Consider the following 21024-nt stretch of genomic DNA (forward strand, 5'->3'; position numbering starts at 1 on the left):
ATTGTGCTTAGAGAATGCTTTGTTCTCATTTTTCTCACTGGACACTGCTGCGTCCACAGAAAAGTGGTGCGGCGAGCCAGCCTGTCGGACCGACACAATTTGTGCCGTAAAGAGTACGAGACGGAGGCCATCGTGTGGAGGGGAGGGAGGGAGGAGGAGGATGAAAAAGAGAAGGAGTCTGATCAGGAGAACAACCAGGTGGTTCATGTGAGTCCTGAGGTTATACATCTTTTATTCTTGTTGCTAGTTTTTTAGAATTAGGTAAACCTGTGCAGACGTAGTTATACATTAATCACAGTTCCAGAAGTAGCATGTGAGAATTCATCCTCTGTTTGATGGTGTAAGTTCCTGCACATAACTTGCCAGACATTTCAACCTGACACGACTTTTGGATATTTTTAGCATAGCTACAAAGGCGTTTTAAATATCAGGAAAATAATCATCTCTCCCACACATCAGGAGTCTAAATGTCAGATTTTGGTGTAGGTGTAAAGTTATAGAAGTTTCCTTAAAAGCAGTGACACAGGAAGAAACCCACAGTGGAAAAAAAGTGCAATACAATCTTCCACCAACGGTAGAGTCAACAGAGAAGAATGTGAGTGAAGAGAGCTACAGCTGCTTTTTCTCTGCTGGAGAAAAAAAAAATGCTGTCATAATCTGTGCAAACAGTGTTGTTCACACTATTAAGCTTCCACACACTGACTGCAGCGAAGTGAGGCATGTTATCAACAGATTCAGATCAAAAAGCTAAAAGAAAAATGCACTAAATTGTGACCTGAAATGGAAATAAACTGATTCAGGTTGCAGAAAAATACTTTCACAAAAGAACTCTGAGAATACGCTAAACGACGATTCCTGAGGGGACAATCTCTTTATAGTACCAAAAAAAAAAAAGGCTTTACATCTCATTTTATTTGAGCTTGATAGCTTGGGCACCAGATCAAAGATATCTGATCTCCTCCGTACAGAGTCAGGCCTCCATGTATTTAATAATCCCAAACAGAAGCCTTATAGCAGGATTAAAGTAATCTTTATTGGTGTCCTGCAGGTCAAGCCAGCCGTAGCTGTGGAGCTGCCAGACAAGCCCATGCTGCCCACTATCCTCAAAGATGGCAACAACAAACAGAACGGCCTCATCTCCACGACGGCGTCCATGCCGCCGCAACAGCCCTCAAATGGCAACACGCCATCGTCTGATAAGGGTGGGGTCGTCACCACCCAGCCCACCCAGGAGGAAGCCTGGCCGCGAGAGCGTGCTCAGACTCTGTCGGAGCTCAAGAAACAGAGAGCCGCCGCCAAATTGTTGAATCACCCCTTGTTCAACGGTCACCTAGGTAACGGCTCCACAGACTCCTTCACTGATGCCAAAACCAACTCCGAGGACCCCCGCATGCCGCTGGTCTCCTCCAACGGCAACGCGGTTTACTACACGCCGGCCAGCGGCGACCCGCCCCTCCTCAAACTGAGACAGCCATTGGAGGAAGAGCAGCCGAAGGTGCGGACCTGCTGCTGCGTGTCGTAGCGCCCCGGTCACGTGACTGTTGACGGAACAGGAAGTGTTTGCACTGAGAGAAGGGAAAGCAGGAACATCCTGTCAGAGGGAGGAGAGGAAGGAAGGAAAGATGGAGTGTTCCTGTCTTTTGCCATCCTCTTCCTCCCCTCCTTGAAACTTCTCCCAGGGAAGATGGTCGGATGAAGAAGGTGTAGAAACTTACCCTTGTACCTCCCTACCACGTGACTCCTGCTTGGAGACACCTTCCCCAAATGCAAGCAAGTGTCAAGTGTAGCAGAGAAGAAGAAAGGAACTGAGCAGTGCCACTTTTTTCCTCCAGAAGTCATTGGATTAAAATTCCTTCTCATATGTGGAGTCTCTCTACATGACATGCCAAATGGATAGAAGAGTGCAAGAAGTTGTCTCTTTGGCCCTGCTGTCCCTGCGCTCCGTTAAGAATTAAGGTGTAGACTGTTTTTTCAAAAGCTTTTCACCCTTGAAAAGGTTCAGAAGTGTTGAATCAGGAAAGCAGAGAAGATCAAGGTACAAGGTGCATGTTCTGCCCTCCGAGATGAAGATGGAAAAGAGTTTTTTAACCCTACATACGGATTGTGATTGTGTAATTAAACAGCATTTTCTGCAGGACAAACTCACATTGTTGTCAAACCACACTGTTCTGCTTTTTTTGTCATATTCTCGTCACTTTCAAACATGCAGGAAGGCCATCACAGAACGTCCGGATGTATTGTGTCACATCATGTTGTACTACAACATATCATAGACGTAGCAAAAAGAGATCTGCGACATCTCTTTTGAAGTATCTATCTTGTTATGTACTGCCTGCATAAGTAAAGGGAAGGAACGCCATACAACAGTGTTAACATATTCAGGAAGTGTACTTCTACAGCGAGAGATAAGTATAGCAGTGCACTAGTGTTTGAGACTGTCACTATATTCTGTCTACTATTCATCACCTCGCCGTCCTCTCACATCAACCCTGAACTGACAGGTCATGCTCTGTTTTCTGCACAACCCACTTTGTGCTCTCTCGTTTAGATTATTTAAGCAAACATGGTTGAAAATTACTGTACATTTCTTTATTTATGAAATTAATGTAATGTGTAAAAAAACAAAAAACATTATGGTTCCTAAAGTTGAGTGTATTTATTATTTGGATGGTGTGTGGCCAGTGTGAATGCAATATAAGATGAGCTGGAGTGTCTTCCAGCAAAGCACCTTCTGACATGGAAGATCGAACGTTCAGCTGATAAAGTTTAGGGTTCCTGTCTGCTATATGTACATGTTATTAAAATCACACAAGCAAGCCGTCCTGTCGGGATGGATTTCATATTTGTGTCACTACAAATAACTTTGTTATTTGTTTTTGTTCTGTTGTTCCTTTTCTGGTGGCCATTGTGTGGCTTTATCCCAGTCACTGTGTTTGCTAACAAAAATTGTAAATGTTAGGTAATGAATCACTAAGTATAATATGAGTTTCTGAAGATACACATGGACTCTATGCTTGCCTCATTTTTTTTTTTTTTAAACATTAATCCACATGTGGATCTGGTCTGTAGTGAGCCCACACTGTTATGTCAGGTGTCCTTTTGTGGGTTCAACACAAAATATTAAACTTGCCAACCCGAAAACGAGTAATAGAAGTAGTTTCTCTGCTTAATTAAAAGGAGTGGTTTGACATTTTGGGAAATGTGCTGAAGACCGATAGCGCTCATGTCTGTATGCTCTGTCTCCTGGCATTTATTAAATCCTAAAAACTCATCTCTGTTCATCAATATTACAAATGTAGAAGTTTTTCCAGGAAAGCAATCCCTTCATACTTTAAATGGCTTTGATGTAACTCTACACCTTTGCCTTCATTTAGTATGCAGGGATCTATGAATGTGCAATTAGTCTCCTCTCTCTCCATCCACCCCTCCACCGCTCGCCTGCAGCTCTGTGATACTGAGCGCACCTGCTCACCTCCGACTGCTCATCAAACACACAAACCTCTGCTTGTTTTCTGGTTTGCTAGCAACTGCACGCTAGAATGGCAAGTGGTACTATAGGAGTAAAGTGTCCCAGGAAGTCTATTATTCCTTCAGCGAACCTGCTGCTGGTTCCAGTTTTCATATTCAACAGAGATAGTATCAGCCTCTTCATCTAACTCTCTGCAAGAAAGCCAATAAATGTATTCCCCAAAATGTTGCACTACTCCTTTTACCTAATAGCAGCTTCTCTAATCTCCTTGTGAGTGCCAAAGAGTCTTCCATGAATTAGAAAAACAACTTCACTTGTAAGGTCTTCTTTGCCATTATAGAGATTTGTTTGTTTCCCTTTTAAACATGTGACTACCCACAATGCCACTATCCCCTTTGTCCCCACAACATCAGCTGTACAGTGTCAAATATTTGTACAGATGCATTTGTAAATATGTTTGTATTAGCATCCCCTTATCTGTTCCCATGAACTGCATTTGCATATCTGTGTTGTTACTGTTGAACATATAGGAAAATACAATTACAATGATGGAAAATGTTAGACGTTTGGTTGTCAAGGGGGAAACTGTGAGTCTATGTAGACCCCCCTTAGTAGTCCAGCAGTCTAAAATCTGTCGGTGTCATCATCTTATTTAATATTTTCTCGGTGACCAGTGTCCATGGCTGATTTTTTTTCCGTGCAATTTTCTGCAAAGGTCAGTTTTCAGTGTGCTCTCGTAGGAGGCAGTCTGTCTTTCAGCTCAATTTGAGGAAGCGCAAATTAAGTCACGGTCAGTGAGATTGCTATGTCCCCTGCTTCTGGTTCCTTTAGCCCTGTGTTCAAGACAGTGGCATCATCTTATGAGTCATCTGAAATTCATTTAAAGTTACTCCAGATCACGTGTGTTTCAGCTGCTGCAATCAGTTCCATTGAAATTTCACTTCTTCCTCCTTAATAACGAAAGTCAGCCACATTGAATTGGAATTCTGAACTACGGCCCGGTCAGTATTAGCCAGAAAGGGACAGTCAGCTGTTAAAAGCCCCCTGTGTTCTCACAATATGATCAAAGCTTGTGTTTGTCTGCAAGCCTCGTTGTCTATAAAAGAAAAGATTATAAAGATGAAAAACTACTGATTTTGTAATTACTGGAATATATTGATGGTTGCATTAACATATTTTGAATAAATTGTATATTTTGAGAATTTTACATGGTCTATTTTTTGTCAGGAGGTACAATGGATTTCTTACAACTTTCATGAGAATTTGCCTGCATGCCTGGATATAAACAATAATCTCGGGTCTCAGATTGTCAAATGTGAGGGTTTGATGTTTTTCTGTCTGTAGATTTAATATCTTTGGACTGTTTGTTGGATAAAACAAGCCATCTGAGGATCACCATAGACACAATGGCTTGAAGGAAAAGCTTCACAAGTGGCTCATCGCTTGCATGTTGAGAGAAACTCATACTGTTGCTCATCTTTTAAAAGCACCGTGTTCTTCAAAATATATTCAGACGCCTTATTGCTGATGAATGTACATGCATGCAGCTCACGTCTGCATGTCGTACTAACAATTTATTTCACGCTGAGACGTCTGCTGTCTTTGCCGTACTTCTACAGCTCCTTTTTGTTCTGAAACGGGCGGAGGCTGGACCGTCCTTCACCACACAGCTGTCAGGGTCTTGGCCCAACATCAACTGCTTCCTTCAATGATTTTCTGTGTTCCCCACCCCACCCCCACCCCCCTGTTCTCTTTCTGAACTTCCTCTCATTCAGTGTCTGAGGGGTCAGCAGGGTCAGTATTTCTTAAAACTGCACCCAGCAGTCGTTGTTCAGACACGCAACAGTTGGGTCAGAGAGACTTGGAAAAAGTAATATTTTCTCAAAGCCACATTTGGGGGACTTCTGAACCTAACTGCCCTTTTTTCTCCTGCCATTTAACATACTGTACTCCCTCCACTCTAAGATTCTCCACTGTGACGGGCCAGCAGCTAGCATGGTTGCTTCAGTTTCCTCGGTCTGTTGAATTTAAGGGAGTGACTTCTTGTCATGGATATACAGTGCTGTGAAAAAGTATTTGTCTCTGTTCTGAATTAGTACTTTTTTGCATATTTGAAACGTTAAATGTTTCAGATCATCAAACAAATGTTAATATTAGACAAAGATAACTCGAGTAAATACAAATTGCAGTATTACATGATGACTTCATGCGTTAAATGATGACTTCATGCGTTAAGGGAAAAAAGCTACCCAAACCTACCTGACCCTATGTGAAAAACTATGGGAATTGCCCTCTAAACCTTATAACGGGTTGTGTCACCCTTGGCGGCAACAACTGCAATCAAGTTTTCAACTTTTGTCTTGTCGGTCCACAGAATATTCTCCGAAAAGTCTTGTGGATCATCAAGATGTTTTTCTTTTTGGTCAGCAGTGGTTTTGGCCTTGGAACTCTCCGATGGATGCCATTTTTGCCCAGTTTCTTTCTTATTGTTGATTATGGATACTGAACTTAACTGAGGCAAGTGAGACCTGTAGTTCTTTAGGTGTTGTTCTGGGTTCTTTTGTGACATCCTGGACGAGTCGTCGATGCGCTCTTGGAGTAATTTTGGTAGGCCGGCCACTCCTGGGAAGGTTCACCACTGTTCCAAGTTTCCTCCATTTGTGGATAATGGCTCACACCGTGGTTCGGCGGAGTCCTAAAGCCTTAAAAAATGGCTCTGTAACCCCTTCCAGACTGATAGATGTCAGTGACTTTGTTTCTCGTCTGTTCTTGAATTTCTTCAGATCGCAGCATGATGTGCTGCCTTCGAGATCTTTCAGCCTAATTCACTTTATCAGACTGGTTCTATTTAAGTGATTTCTTGATTCAACAGGTCTGGCAGTATTCAAGCCTGGGTGTGGCTTGTGAAATTGAACTCAGCTTTCCAAAAATATTGTTAATCACATTTAATTCATGATTTAACAAGGGGCGGGGAATTACTTTTTTTTTTTTTTTTTTTTTACATATGTACAGTTAGGTTTGGATAGCTTTTTTTCCTTTAATAAATGAAGTCACCAGTCACCATTTAAAAACTGCATTTTGTATTTACTCGGTTATCTTTGTCTAATATTAAACTTTGTTGATTGTAAACATTTAAGTGTGACAAATATGCAAAAAAATAAGAAATCAGAAAGGGTTTAAATACTTTTCTACAGCACTGTTGTTGTCTGTCTTTAGCAGTATTTACAATGCATTAGGCTGACACGTAAATGAGCTCCTATCGGCTAATATTTTAGCTCAGGGGTTTGGAAAAACAAACATGAATTAATTTGTCAAACATTTACATCAGGCTACAGTCTCATGTCACGGTATCTTGAGCAAATGTTAGAAGAAGTCATCTGAAGCTCCCTGTGTGCACAGACAGTATGTCTAAGGCATACAGACAGAGACGAGGACAATGGTGCTGAAAACACATGATCCACACTGCATTAACCTCCTCTGCATGGCCTGGCTTCGCTATTGTGCCTGAGCTACACTGAGTCCAGGCCAGCTGGCTCCGGTCCCAGTCCTTCAGTCCTCTTCACTGAAGGGCGAAGTGGATCGGTGCCAGAAAGAGCATACAGACACATACTGACCACCCTGCTGGACACATAAATGGCGGGGTGATGATGGAAGAACTGAGGAGCAGTCATGAGTGTGGAGGATAAAGTAGGAAAATGAATCAATGCCAGGAGTTGCTTAGACATTGACTGCCATGATGGAGGGATGGGTGGAAAGAAGGGATGTGATGTCTGCACTGATGAAATAAAGAAGGAATGCAAATGAAGGGTGGATAGCAGGACTGAAAATGGGGCTGTGATGGGAGGAGGCCACAACGATTGACCAGCCTGCCAGCTTGTTAGAAGACAAGCTGCACAAAAAGAATGGATGGATGACTCCGTGGGTCAGAACGTCTGCCTGCCCGGTTCCCAGGATCTGTTGGACCTAGCAGGGCCTCAGTTTCCTGATCTGAATTTAAGATGTCTAAGAAGAGCTAGTCAAGAGCCTGTCAACTGAGGGATTTGCACCTAGAGTGAGTAACTGACTTCGATCTCTAAGATGTGAGACACTAAGTCAGTGCAACAGCTACGGACACTTGAAACTAATGCAGAGTGATGCGAAATCATTGTCACAACATTCATTATTTTAAGCTACACCAGCAGTGTGGCTCAGCGGACTGCAAAGTCAGTCATTCCAGCACAATTAAAATATCTTAACACCTGTTGGATGGATTGCCATGAAGTTTTGTACAGACATTCAAGTTCCCCTCAGAATGAACTGTAATAACCCTGAGGAGCCCCTGATCTTTCATCTAGCACCATCATCAGGTTAAAGTTTGAATTTGTCCAATACTTTGTGTTTTGACCAGAAAAACTAATGACAGTTTGTATTCACTGCTAATTAGAGAATGTTAGCATGCTAACACACTAAACATGGTGAACATTGCCATGAGCATGCTTGTTATTGTGAGCATGCTAGCATGCAGATGTTAGCATTTAGCTCACTGCAACTCTGTAGTACAGCCTCACAGAGCTGTAGATGGGTGTAGACTCTTATTCTGATATGGATATATATCATGAAATACTAAATATAAGCAAAAAAATTATTTAAACCTGGATTTTAAAAAATCCAATTAATGCTTGATGCCATGGACTCTGATCTACTGGTATATCAGGTAAACCTTATAAAATAAAATACTTAAATGACTAATTTAGTTTTACATTAAAATTTGCTGGGAATAATTAATTTATACAACAGACACAACAGTAACACAAGTTTCAATCATCACCAAGTCTTTCACCCAACCTTACCCATCAAATATGCAAGAAAATGATTTCAGTTGTTCTATTATAATTTTTTCCAACAAAGGGTCACCTATTAAAATCATCTTGTGAAGGACTCGTTGCATGGGTGGAATATGGTCTTAATGTAAAATACAGGTCCCCTTCGAAAAACACAGTGTGCCTTGGACTGAGATTTGTTTTAATTAAGACCACCACCCATGTAATGAGCACAAGATGGAATGAGCACAGTACACCTGAAGATCCAAAGACCACCTGTACGTGATCACCACAAAGACCCAGCAGAGCTCCTACTCATCATCTTCACCAACTGAAATCCCCAGAGAGGCTCCACACACTTTATGGGAGATGCCCCTGAACAGATCCACCAGTTGGTCATGACACATGCAATGAGCCCTGCGATCTAAATGACTTAAATTTAAACAAAAGGAGGAAATATTACACTCCACTAACAGTCAGGCTTGTTTCAGAAAAACCTGATCAACAGGTTTTCTGTAACCAGCCGTGTGTGCAGATCTTCCTATGGCCTCCTCCCTCTGCATCTGTCCCTGAGCTACATGGAAGGGTCAGAGGCTCCATTGCTGCACCGACTGTGGCCTGTTTTTTGTGGCGTCCCGCAAAAACATCCCGCCCCCCCTTCATTATGCCACCTCCTACTCACTCTCCCTCCTTTTTCTCTGCTACTTTTTGCCTCGAATGTGTAGATGTATTTCTAACTGGAATGTGTGTTTAAGAAAAAAGGTGTTAATGTCACAGGAAAGAACTCCTACTCTTTTACACCTAAAAGCTGGTCGCGTCGATCACATGATACCACACTTACTACCGACATGAGTCTGTGTTCTGACATTCAACTATGAAATATTTAAGGAATCATGCTGCACTTTTTCAGACTGCGGCAAATGTCAAGTGAGATTTCTGATCTTGTGCTTTCCCACCACTTCCTTTTTAGGTCGGGCTTATCTGGTTTTGCATAGGCATGCAAATTTATGAGAGACATACAGGCAATGGTGCAAAGTAACTGCATATATTTACTCAAGTACTACACATAACTCCAGGCACTTGAACGTTACTTTTTCCGTTGCATGCTTATTTATTTTTACTGAGGAAAATGTTGTTTTTACTGCTACTACTCAATTTGTTTGACAACTGTAGTTACTATTACTTTGAAGATCAAGATTTTACATACAAAACAGATGATCATCTCATAAAATATGACTCATTTTAATAGATTACACTCATCACCAGCATATTAAGTTATTCAAGCAGGTGGCTTACGTTGCACCAAATCAAGATCAGCGTTTCTTGAACCAGGTCTAGGTTAAAAAACACTGGAATTAATTTCTACCTGATCCACTATCAGTTGGGTTGTATCAGTGAGAAGTGAGCGGGAAAAACTGCCAAGCAGCAGAAAACAGCTATGGACAGCTATAACCAAAAGCTCAGCAGGGCTGCCAAAAGACATCAAAGAGAAGAAAGGGAAGAGAAAGAAGCAGCCACAATAATAAAAAAAAAAAAAAAAACGTCCTAATAAATAACTTTTTCAAAAATCAGCCTAAACCACATGCTGACAGTTAAAAATGACTCATGAGATTGTTTCTTTCTGCTGGTGGAACAGCCTTATCTCCACATAACATACTGTGACATCCACAAACACAGAAGATAAGGGCCAACAATATCAACTAAAACTGCTTATCGGAAAAATGATTGTCGTTTGGTGAACTTCATTTTTTTGTTGCACCTTCAGCATGCTTGTACATGTACATTTTTCTTTTTTATGGGCTGTTTATGTCTTGATTTTGTAATAAGAATTGTTTCCATTTGTTTAATTTCTGGTGTCCTTTCATTCCTCCTCATTCGGACAGCATGTTCGGAGATAACACACCAGGTTAATAAGTTAACGAATAAAAGGAGCTGGCTCAGGATGTGACACGTGAATCATCCTCTACCCTGCTTAGGATCACTGAGGCAGTAGTCAAGACTCAAGCTGTTCCCTCTCTACCTGGACTGGAGGCTAATTCTTCAGAAAGCATGGGGGGGGCGGAATAACAAGTAGAGCAAATTTGTGCTGAACTTCACACATTTTAACTAACTAGTCAACAGCGTGCAGAGAATTGTATTCATTAAAGTAATAGGAATACTTCAAACTGGAGCTGCCTGGTTAAACACACACACACACACACACACACACACACACACACACACACACACACACACACACACCAGAGAGGTTTCATGATATAACTCAATTGTAAGAATTAACACGGTTACACCTTTAAATGCCCCCTCCCTTCTCTTCAGGCTTTGTGATCCGCGTTTGCGCGTCAGCCCTCATTGGCTGTCGGTGGTAATCGGTCAACAAGAGGACGGGAGGGAGGGAGACAGGAGGTGTCGGGGCAGCATGTTTACAGCGAGTCGCGGTCCTAATTAGTTGACCTAAACGATTGACTCGCCTCACTTGAGTCTTCCTCGGAGACGCTGAGCTCGATTCAGGGCGGAGAATGTTTTTGTGTCGCGTGAGGCTGTCTGCAGCGGCTCTGGATCAGGCGTTCAAGCCAGCGGCCGCGTTTCTAGTGCAACTTACAGCAAACAGACAGGGTGACGGCACTTTACACAAGGGCCACGCGCTTCAGGGACACCGGTGTTTCTCTGTGACCGTCCGGGGTGTCGGTACAACTCGTGTGCGCCCGGGGAAACCACAACCGGAGCCGCAAGCCGGCCAGAACTGGGACTCCTCGTCTGGTGCTGTAATCACGGACTGGGCACACTTGGACCGGGTGGCAGCTGTAGCTGCGAATCTCTCCCAAAGCGTGCAAAGTGAGGCCGGTCATTCAGACGTTATCAGGCAGCCGCTCGTCCGTGCGAGCGGGCGGTACAGCAGCAGAGGAGAGCCGGTGTGTAATGTTCTGTTTACAGGTAGCTGGGGGGTTTCCGGTCGACTCTGCGCCACCAGGACCATGCAGACCAGAGCCTCGTCCACGAAGAGCAGCGACGCCGGCGAGGGACAGCCGGCTGCCGGCAACAAAGGGGTAATTTCAACTATCGGCTCGTGTGTTTGCGTAACCCCGGTGACCAGGAGCTAAAGGTCCGAGCGGCCGTGGGGGGACTCCCCGTATGGCTCTCTGTGTCCCGATGGCGCCAGGATTGAAATCAAAACCATGAAATATGCATAAAGCTGCCTGCCAGGGCCTCTTTAAGTAACAGCCACCGTGTAGTAAGCAGGCAGGCTTGTTATACAACACTGCATGACGCGCACAGCTGTGTGGGCCGTCTACATGTGCAGGAAATTCACAGTAGTTAGTGCACAACTGTCCTGCATTCACAGCCTGAATCTGTTCCAGCACAAGTGTCATCTACAGAGCTGAGAGAGCCCCTGCAAGACTCACTGTTCGACTGAGTCTCCAGGCTGCGCAGGAAACTAATGCTGGCTTCTGTTTATGGAAAGATTCATAGGAATGAGCCAGTCCATTCAGTGGCAGTCCACTCAGCACACTGGCGTGCGCTCAGGTAGTCGTGAGTCAACAGCAGTGATGTGGAAGAGAAGCTGAAAAATGTGGGTGAACCTGCAATGAGCAGTTCTCAGCAGGCACCAAGACAGGATTACACTGCAGAGTTCTGTATTCGTCTGTGCAACGAGGCAGACTCTGAATTAGTAATCATGTTTGCTAATTACACAAGACTTAGAGCCTTCAGCCATGCTAGCAGCTCTGTGAGGCTGTGCTGACAATGACAGTGCTAACATGCTCATGCCTAGCAGGTATGGTTACCATGTGGCAGCGTGGCAGTGCCAGTGTAGTTCCTCCACTTGAGGCTCCAAAAGTGAGTTAATCCCCATTGACCCCCATATGAAAACACCAGAAATAAGCATGTTTACAACCTGCCTGAAAAAATGCTTTTGGTCTCATGCATAATTATGGGCATAGCAGCTAGGCTTCTTTCGGTTCACCTCATTAGCCAGGAATTTGGTGGGTCAAGTGGCTTTTCAGAAACCTGTGGGGTACGTCGCAGAGTGCGCCCATGTTTGTTGTGTTGATGTTGCAGTCTGTGGTTCGCCATCTTAGTTTAATGTATTAGCTTGCTAACATTTGCTAATTACCACAAAGTACAGCTGAGGCTGATTGCCATTAGCTTTGAAGACAAGTGATTATAAACTAATGTGTTGGAAAAGTGTCAAATTTTGGCCTGATGGTGGCACTAAAGGAAAGGTCAGTGGATCACAAAAGTTATTAGGATCATTCATCTTTCAGTCTGGACCAACAGACATTGCCATCCTTACTGCTAGCATGGCTCCAAAACTTCAACCTAGACTAATATTTTGTCAAAAATCCTAAACCACAGATAGAAAAGCAGGTCCTGTCTTGCGAAAAGTGAAAGGCCTACATCACCCACAATGTAACTTCACCACCACCAGCTTGATCAGATATTCATGTGTCTTTATGCTAGTGGCAGCTGACGTAGCCTTGAGCAGCTAGCCTCAAGCAGAGATGAGGAGCGGGCTCCAGAGGCCTGGTGAGCTCACTTCCGTCTCAACTCCACACCCCCAGATTTCTTTTATTTTCACATTTGTGAAGTCTTCAAACCCAACCAATGCTTCCTCAAGTGACATCATCTGAGGTACTTTATCTGATTTCACGCGGCTCCATCAGGAACCATGAAAGGTCTGACAACTTTTGGCACAAATGCAGTCATGGTATTAGACAGTTCTGTTGCAGGACGCAGCCTTTTGCAGTAGAGTATTGCTGTATTCAGTTTTACTTTCTCCTTTTTAAGGGCTGACACATAAGTCACTTTTTTTAGCTTTTCTGCATGAGCCTCTGACATTTCCCTCCCGCTCTGTCCGGCTACGTCTGTGTGTCTTTGTCTGTGTTTGCATACCACTGTGACGTTGCATATCTGCATGTGTTTCCATGTCTCTGAAAGCTGTTATCAGACACAGCAGTGGCACTGTTCCCCTCCCATACACCCTCCCTGGCACAACTCCCTATTGCCGCTCGCTCACATGACCCTCCCTGCTGTCCGCCTTTACTTTTAGCTCGGCCTGACTCGCGTCTGAAAAGCAAAGGCCTGCTCCCTCGCCCACTCTGGCCTTTCTATTGTCCATTGTTGGCAGGCCGGTGAACACATCACCAAGACTGTGGCTTCGTCCAGGGGGCTTGGGCCAAAATTTAGCAAGACAAATTGCAGCGAAGAGAAAAGGACTGCTTGTTTTTCTCTTATTTCCTCTCTTCTTCTCCTCTTGATTAATTGTCTGACTCAGGCCTACAAGGGAAGACAGTCTGAAGCGAACAGAACGTCAGTGCAGCAAAAAAGGTGTGGACAGATATGAAAGTTACTGTACGAGAGTCCAAATGTCAAAAGGCAGTGAATGGACAGCAGGCTGTGTCACAGTCTCTCACTGTCCCACTTCTCAAAAACAGCCTGATTTCTGATTTTGTTCAATTGAATGTCACATTTGCAAACATCTCAAAGACAATATAAATCCAGTGAGACACTTTCGTGTTTCAAAGCTGACATAGGACTATTGAGTTACTGTGCATGTCAGGGAAGCAGTTTGAGGCCCTGTGGCACTCAGCAAATTTCAAGTTGTTGTTAAACATGTAAACTCCAATTTGTTTTTTCCACTTTTGTAAAACGTAGTTACTCATTTCTTATCTTGTCTGTATTCTTTCATCTGCTCATTACTGCTATATAATCAGCAAAAGTATGCTCACACACATTTTCCATCAGCCTACATTTTGGCCTCATCACTGCTGACCTGACAGTCTACTATAATAACACATTGCCTGTTGAAGAGGTCACTGTAGGCAGTATTCTTTGTGTTCTCAGCTTTGAAGGTGCAATGCCAATTTTTCATCTAAAAATAAATCCATTCCTTGCAGGCCTGAGCTACTTCCTGTTTTCTCAGAGAAGGATTGGAAGAAGAACTGCCTGTTGGCAGAAATATATATGAATTGTGTGACTTTAAATACAACTGGACACGGTGCCCTCCTGCCTGCTGCCATTTTTATGGTTTCAATTTCAGTTAAGCAGCCCTAGTTAGAAAAATAGCTCATAATAGTAGTGAAACCCCCAATGAACCTGAAAGAGTTTGTAGGGAGGGATATGATGAAAGATTTTCACATATTACAATCATTTAAAACCAAATGACTACAAAGCAACACAGCTTTAGTCAATTCAGTACTGAGTACATTCAGTACTCCAAAACTTGAGTTTGACAGTCTTTTTTTATACATACATAAAAACCAACCCTGCTGTGCTGTTATCTCAAATTCTGATCTGTTCTAAACACTTTGTTCACTATCACACCTTTTGTAGGTGCTGCTGCATTAAGCATTACTACTGTAGTAAAACCTAGCCCTCAAGGTTTTAGTCAGTGGGAGGGTTATGTTTATTTACACGCTGTACTGTTTACATACTGCAGGCTTTCGCTCTCTTTTTAGGTTCATGCTTCACTCGCTGCTCTGAGTCACGTCTACACCATCAATGCTCTGTGGTGGTCTTATTGTTGTTGAGTGTGTTGTAGTTCACTAATCTGTTTTACTGCCCGCACACAGTGGAGTGACCTGCCTGCCCCCTGCTACATGTCAGACAGCTGGATTGTGCCTGGTGCTTGTTCATCTTGGAGAATGGTGTATGTGGGGAGGTCACAAACAGAGCAATGTGTGTGTTTGTGCACTTATGTGAGGCTCTTTGTGTGTGCGTTTGTGAGAAAGTGTGATGGACTTAGTCCGTGTGAGTGTGTGAAAGGGTGAGTGATAAAGTGAATTACCTAGAGCACACAGCAGCAGTCTATGTTTAATCAGCTGACTCAGCTGCACGATGAATAGAGGAAGCTCGTAAAAAGTCCAGGCTTTGTTTGACCTCAACTTTCAACTAGATGATGCATAATCACAGCACACAGTGGGCTTTTTTTCTCTATTATGATGATGCATGCATTTCTATATCTGACCCAAAACTAAAAATAAAGGATGCCCGATGTAGCTCAGTGAACTTCACATTTTGTTTGGTGACTCTGCAGAGCACCAGGAGAAGGAAACTCTGGACTTTAAGATGAAAACATTGCTGTGATTTTGGTATTTGATTTGATAAATTGTGTAATTAGACATTGTTCAAGCACTCAGAGCAGCTGAGTGGCTCAGTACTACCTTGCAATGTCAAACAGCAGTAACATTACAGTTAAAAGGCCACGATTGGAATTTTTACATACTTATTTCACCTGTAGATGCTATTAAATTACCCTTTAGATATCTATTAGAAAGGGTTTTCTTGAGACAAGAACACAATGCCATGCTTTGAAGCCCCGCTCATTCTGCTCTTTGGTTTTGTTTTGCAATAAAGTGTTCAGTATACCAACACCAAACACACGTTGCCAACTCATGTCCAGCAGATTGAAAGGTCATAATTGGCTGCTTGTTTGAGTTTTCCTGTCTTCTGTGGTTAAATTCCAAAAATGATTAAAAACTGTGACGTCAGTTGAACCAGAAGTGAAGCCTCCATCTCGGAGCGTGTCAGTTTTGAGGTTTGAGGGGTGCAAGCGGAATATGAATGTAAGAAATGTCATGATTTTGTATGCAGAGTGGAAACTAACTCCACAGTTTCCAACCACTTGCTCTTTGCCAGTCTTCCCTTCGTTTTTTGTCTAGATGTGCTCCATCTCCTTACAGACATGTTCTCCAGGGACAGGTTCTCAATTCATCCTCCTATTTCGTAGTCCTGCTCACTTCCTCCCGTTTTGCTCTCTTTTTTTGTCCAGGAGGAGCAGAATTTAAAGGAGGCCTCGACTACTTCCTCATCTACTGCGAAGGCCCCGGGGGAGCCGGAGCCAGACGGAGGAAAACCCAACAAGACCCAGCAGCTAAAGAAAGTCTTCAAAGAGTACGGAGCGGTGGGAGTTTCCTTTCACGTCTGCATCTCCCTCATGTCCCTGGGAATGTTCTACCTCCTTATATCCAGGTAACAAAACATCAGATTATCGCTTTTTCTGCAGGTGGGGGACCAGTGGCCATATAGTAGTTTCCTTTTTTTTTTTTGAGTACATCAGAGATAGATTAAACTGAAGTGCGTAATTAATAAAATCCACCTTTAAATATGTACCTTTACCTTATTGTTCCCATTTTCTTGTTTTAGAATATAAGTATAGTATTTTCTGTATTTTTGTTGCCTTAATGTAGAATCTTTGATGAAAAGTTACAAAATGTCAAGCGTGACTACAATTTGACATTTTTAAAATTATTCCCAGAGATTTAAAGAGTGAGAGCACCTTTCTATACATGTCTACTGATCCTCAGCAGGAGAAGGAGAAATACTTTGAGCAAGAGCGAGAGAGATTCCTTTATTGACCATGAACCATAATAGTCCACACTGACTACACTATACAAGGACACATATTCTCCACGTTCTCCACAAGTATTTGGAGAAATGTTGGAAATCACTGACTGGACTAAAAGCAGATGAAGCAGGCTGAAGAAAAATAACTCTGAAATGCATCAGGCATCACTTAGTGATATTATCCAGCAGTGGGAGCACATCCCAGTGTAACATTTCCTTTAAACCTAAAGACGCACACAGGAAATGAATGACCCGTGGGCCGCTTTTACAGAGAGGAATGCAAAATGTCTGGCGCAAATAGGACCTGTTATGTGAGAGAGGGCAAAGTACGGGCTCTTGAAAATGTCCAATCAATCAGCTGCATTAATACCAGCCCTGCTGTTGTGAAATACAACTACTGGGCTGAAACGGACACAGACACAGAAATCATGCTGAGCACGTGAATAAAACATGAGTTCATTTTCTCATCTTGCAAGCAGTTTTTAGACTTTACAACAGCACATGCAGAATTAAATCTGTGACAGCTAAAGTTGAAGCTCAAAGTACACCTCAGCTAAATACTCAACTCTTGTTTTTCACAATTCCTGACATTTAATAAGTAAACATTCCCCGTCTTTGGTCAGTTAGGATCACTACTTAAAGAATTGAAATGTCACAATAGTGGAGAGAATTATTTATCGCTGAACTTTAATTTCTTCCATCACAGTACCAGTGGGTCAGAAGTTTACATACACATGCTACCAAATACTAAGTGTAGCAGTCAGGTTGTAGGCCTCCTTGATTGCACATCCTAAGTCATTTTGCTACAGCTTTATGCTTGAAAGTCTATTTGGAAAACCCAGTTACAACCAAGCTTTAACTTCTTTGCTGATGTCTTGAGATGCTGGTTTAATATATCCGCATAACTTTCCTTCTCCTGATTCCATGTTTTTTGTGAATTGCACCAGTTCTTTGGCTCAAGCCTGGCCTTTTTCCTCCAAACATAACAGCGGCCATTGTGGCCGAACAGTTCAGTTTTTGTTTCATCAGACTGGCTTCACACATCTCTTCCCTGAGCAGTATGACAGCTGTCTGGTGCAGTGGTTCTTACAGATGAACGAGGTAACTTCAGGCATTAAAAAAAATGTTTCCAAGGATGAACAAGACCTGTGGTGGTCCACATTTGTTATCTGTGGTCTCAGCTGATTTCTTTGATTTTCCCATGATTCACCGTCAAATTGACTCGAATGATGTCAGTTAGCCTACGAGAAGCTACAGCCATAACATAATTTTCTGGGATTTTCCAAGCTTTTTTAAGGCACAGTGGACTTCCTGTATGTAAACTTCTGACTCAGTGGAATAAAGTGAATTTTAGATTAAATAATCCATCTGTAAACAATAGTTGGAAAAATTACTTGCCATGTAGATGCTACTAACTTCCCCAAACTGTAGTTCAACATGATGTGGAGCAGATGACTTAAATGTCAACTTGTAATGCAAACTTCTGACATCAACTGTAAGTTCAACTGTCTTATGCATTTTGCAACCTGCTATTGATTGTGACAGACAGTGAAAAGCTAAAGCAGCGCAGCACAACCTTGGTTTTGGCAAGAATATCGGTCTCAAACAATTTCCAGGCCCTGGTCTCTGTGTGTCTGGCCACATGCCAGGGGCTGAATACCAGAGAGACTTGGCAGAGATTATCTGAGAGCTTAGAGATTTCCTTGTATATCTGATAATGGCCCTTGAAGTGAAAGCTGACTCTGTATCCAGCAACTGTGCAGCATTATCACGGTGTGGCCACAGAGCCCAGGCATGTAGCCTGCTAATACAGTGTCTGCGCTGGGTAAACAGTTGTTAGGGTGAAGATGGATCTTTATATTTATCTGAGTAAAGTTTGCAGTGCCACCGAGCTGTTAACGTGTGACAGAGACGCTGTGTTGATTAAAGCAGCTCAAGACCTTGTGTTGGCACATTCTTTACATATTTCTCTGAATAACTCAGACGAAAATGCCACCACGCTACAAAACTGTCTCACAGAGGCGGAGACGCATGTAGCTTGTTAAACCCTATTTGATTTGCGCGACTCAATACTTGCAGTGCCTCTTATGCTAATCAGTTTAAATGGGTCAAAAGGCTGGAAAATAAGCTATTATACGAGACTCTTCAATGAACACAGCTCCCTCTCGTGGGAACGTATGTGACTGGCACTTCTAACCACTAATGCCGGTTGGCCTCACTTACTTTATATTTAATCTCTTAAAATCCACAAGGATGCAACCGGCCAGGAGCAACAGCTAAGCGGTAACAAAGAGAGGTTGTTCTTGCAGCATGAGGGTTTTAGGATTTATTTTTCTGGGCTCTGAAGCACCTGAAAGTTTTAATGTTGATTTATTTTGTATTTTTTTTAGCTGTTTTCTAGTAAATGTTTGTTGTTGGTTTGTGGACTGTAGTAACACAGACAATTATTGATAAGTTGCAAGAGGGTTTGTATGGCCGAAGTTGTTGAATGTCAGAATGTAGTCAATTATTCTTATTAAAATTTCTGTGCTCATATTAAACATAACTGACTGATACAAAACACTTGGTCAACACACACATGCTGAGGAAGGCATAGCCTGAAACATCTGTGCGTGTAGTGCACTGTTGTCAGTAAGGTAATAGGAAGAAAAATGTAAAGTAAGTGGACGATTTGTGAGTGATTGCCTAATAAGAATTCTATGTACTTCTAACCCGTTTCCCGGGTCATTTGTCTCCCCAGTGGGATCGATATGGGGGCGATGCTGTGCAAGCTGGGCTTCAGTGAGACAGTCGTTCAGTCTAAGATGGCAGCGGGGACGAGCACGTTCGTCGTGGCCTACGCCATCCACAAGCTCTTCGCTCCGGTTCGCATCAGCATCACTCTGGTGTCGGTGCCGCTCATTGTGCGCTACTTCAGAAAGACTGGTCTCTTTAAACCACCCACACCTGCACCCTGATGACCCCCCTCTGCTCCTCCGCTGCCTGATTAAGCAACAAACATCCTGACTCTTAATGGCCGCCTGTATATATCCTTACTCATTTGCCTTTGTCTAGAAATGCCTCGTCTTTTCTCAGTTGTGGTTGTGAATTCAGGTTTCCTACGTTAGTTCCAGTTTTAACAGAATCAAAGTGTTAAATTGTGTTGCTGTAGGATTAAAAAGTCTGTATTTGAAGTCATGCCTTAATATATGTGCATTCCAAAAACCAGAAACAACGGCTGAAAAAGCTCAGATATTTATTTACAATCAGTACGATCAGGGATTTTAAGTTTCAGTCCGAAGTTCTTTCAGTAGGCAGGTTTGTCTCTTAATGCTGTGAAGGTTCCCCGTGGGGACAAGTGGAAAAAAGCTGATCTCCCTCCACTGTTTGCTGACTAGACCATGTTCTGGTGTTATGTGAATCAGCAGAATAATTTGGGTTCTCGTTGTCTCCTACCTCTCTCCTTTTCCCTCCTTACTTGTCCCCGACTCTCTCTCTCTGTCTCTCCTGCACTCTTTTTATTCTCTGTTGTTTTGCTTCCCTCCTATTTCTCTTCTCAGCATCCCTCCTGGCATCCATTTTCCTCCTCCTATATCCCCTTCCTGTTCCTCTCCTCTCTTTCTCTCTGTCCTCTCTCTCTCTTGTTCTTTGCAAATGCCACTGCCCAAGCGCTAATTTGGAGTACATTAATCTCTGAGTGAAGCTGATTGTAGTTCATTGCAAGCTTTGGATGAAGAATGTTGGTTTGTGAGGGTTTATTTTTCTGATTGAACGGACTGTATTTAACTATTAAAAGGGAATGTTCTCCTTTATGTTTGGTGTGTTTTTATTATGAAATTGTGTCATCAGACAATAAGTCAGTTTATATTTGATTTGATAATATAAAGTTTAAATAAATCAATATTTGCTTCAGAGATGGCAACTTAAGTGTTTCAATGCACTCTCAGATGTATTCCACAAACAGCTCTAAAAACCCACCATACACAACCTGACCAGTACTGCAAGGCACATAGGCAGAGTTAGCGACTACCACTGTGGAGCATTTAGCAGCTAAAGAGCTAAATATGCCCCTCTGAGGGTGGAGAGGAAACCAGAGCTCAAAGGCTATTGGCCAGAAACACACCTGCAAATGAATACTATGTTGCTCTGTGTCACTGGAAACAAGCTGTAAACACAAATCTGACATCATTTATTGTCAGTTTAAACAGAGGCAAGCTGGTTTAACTTAAATACAGAGGAACTTCTTCCACGACTAGTGTTTTTTTTCTACATTATTTTCAACATGGCAGATTTTGACTTTCTAGTTTAACCAATTTTTATCCAAGAGGAAGCACATTTAGAATATGCACTTTTCCAATTTTGTAGAGGAATTGTCAGCAAATGTAAAAAAAGAATTTTTTTTTTCAGGCTTTTTAAGTGCAATTATTATTT

General features: G+C 42.6%; 2 protein-coding genes across 3 annotated transcripts in view; both read left to right on the forward strand.

Moving 5' to 3' along the window:
* The window catches only part of ppp1r16b (protein phosphatase 1, regulatory subunit 16B), a 91228-nt gene extending 86570 nt beyond the window's left edge, over positions 1-4658 (forward strand). For both annotated transcript variants that reach the window (XM_041954400.1, XM_041954409.1), the window contains exons 10-11: positions 60-207; positions 1049-4658. In XM_041954400.1, the coding sequence (XP_041810334.1) occupies positions 60-207; positions 1049-1522 (622 nt within the window). In that variant the 3' untranslated portion in view covers positions 1523-4658. The remainder of the gene's footprint in view (positions 1-59; positions 208-1048) is intronic.
* Positions 4659-10674: 6016 nt separating this feature from the next.
* fam210b (family with sequence similarity 210 member B) lies at positions 10675-20399 on the forward strand. The gene is made up of 3 exons (XM_041955147.1): positions 10675-11315; positions 16040-16239; positions 19355-20399. Exons 1-3 carry the CDS (start codon positions 10788-10790, stop codon positions 19569-19571), a joined length of 945 nt encoding a protein of 314 aa, XP_041811081.1. The 5' UTR covers positions 10675-10787; the 3' UTR covers positions 19572-20399.
* Positions 20400-21024: the final 625 nt, after the last annotated feature.

Source organism: Chelmon rostratus, chromosome 2, assembly GCF_017976325.1.
Source record: "Chelmon rostratus isolate fCheRos1 chromosome 2, fCheRos1.pri, whole genome shotgun sequence".
Classification (NCBI taxonomy): Eukaryota; Metazoa; Chordata; class Actinopteri; order Chaetodontiformes; family Chaetodontidae; genus Chelmon; species Chelmon rostratus.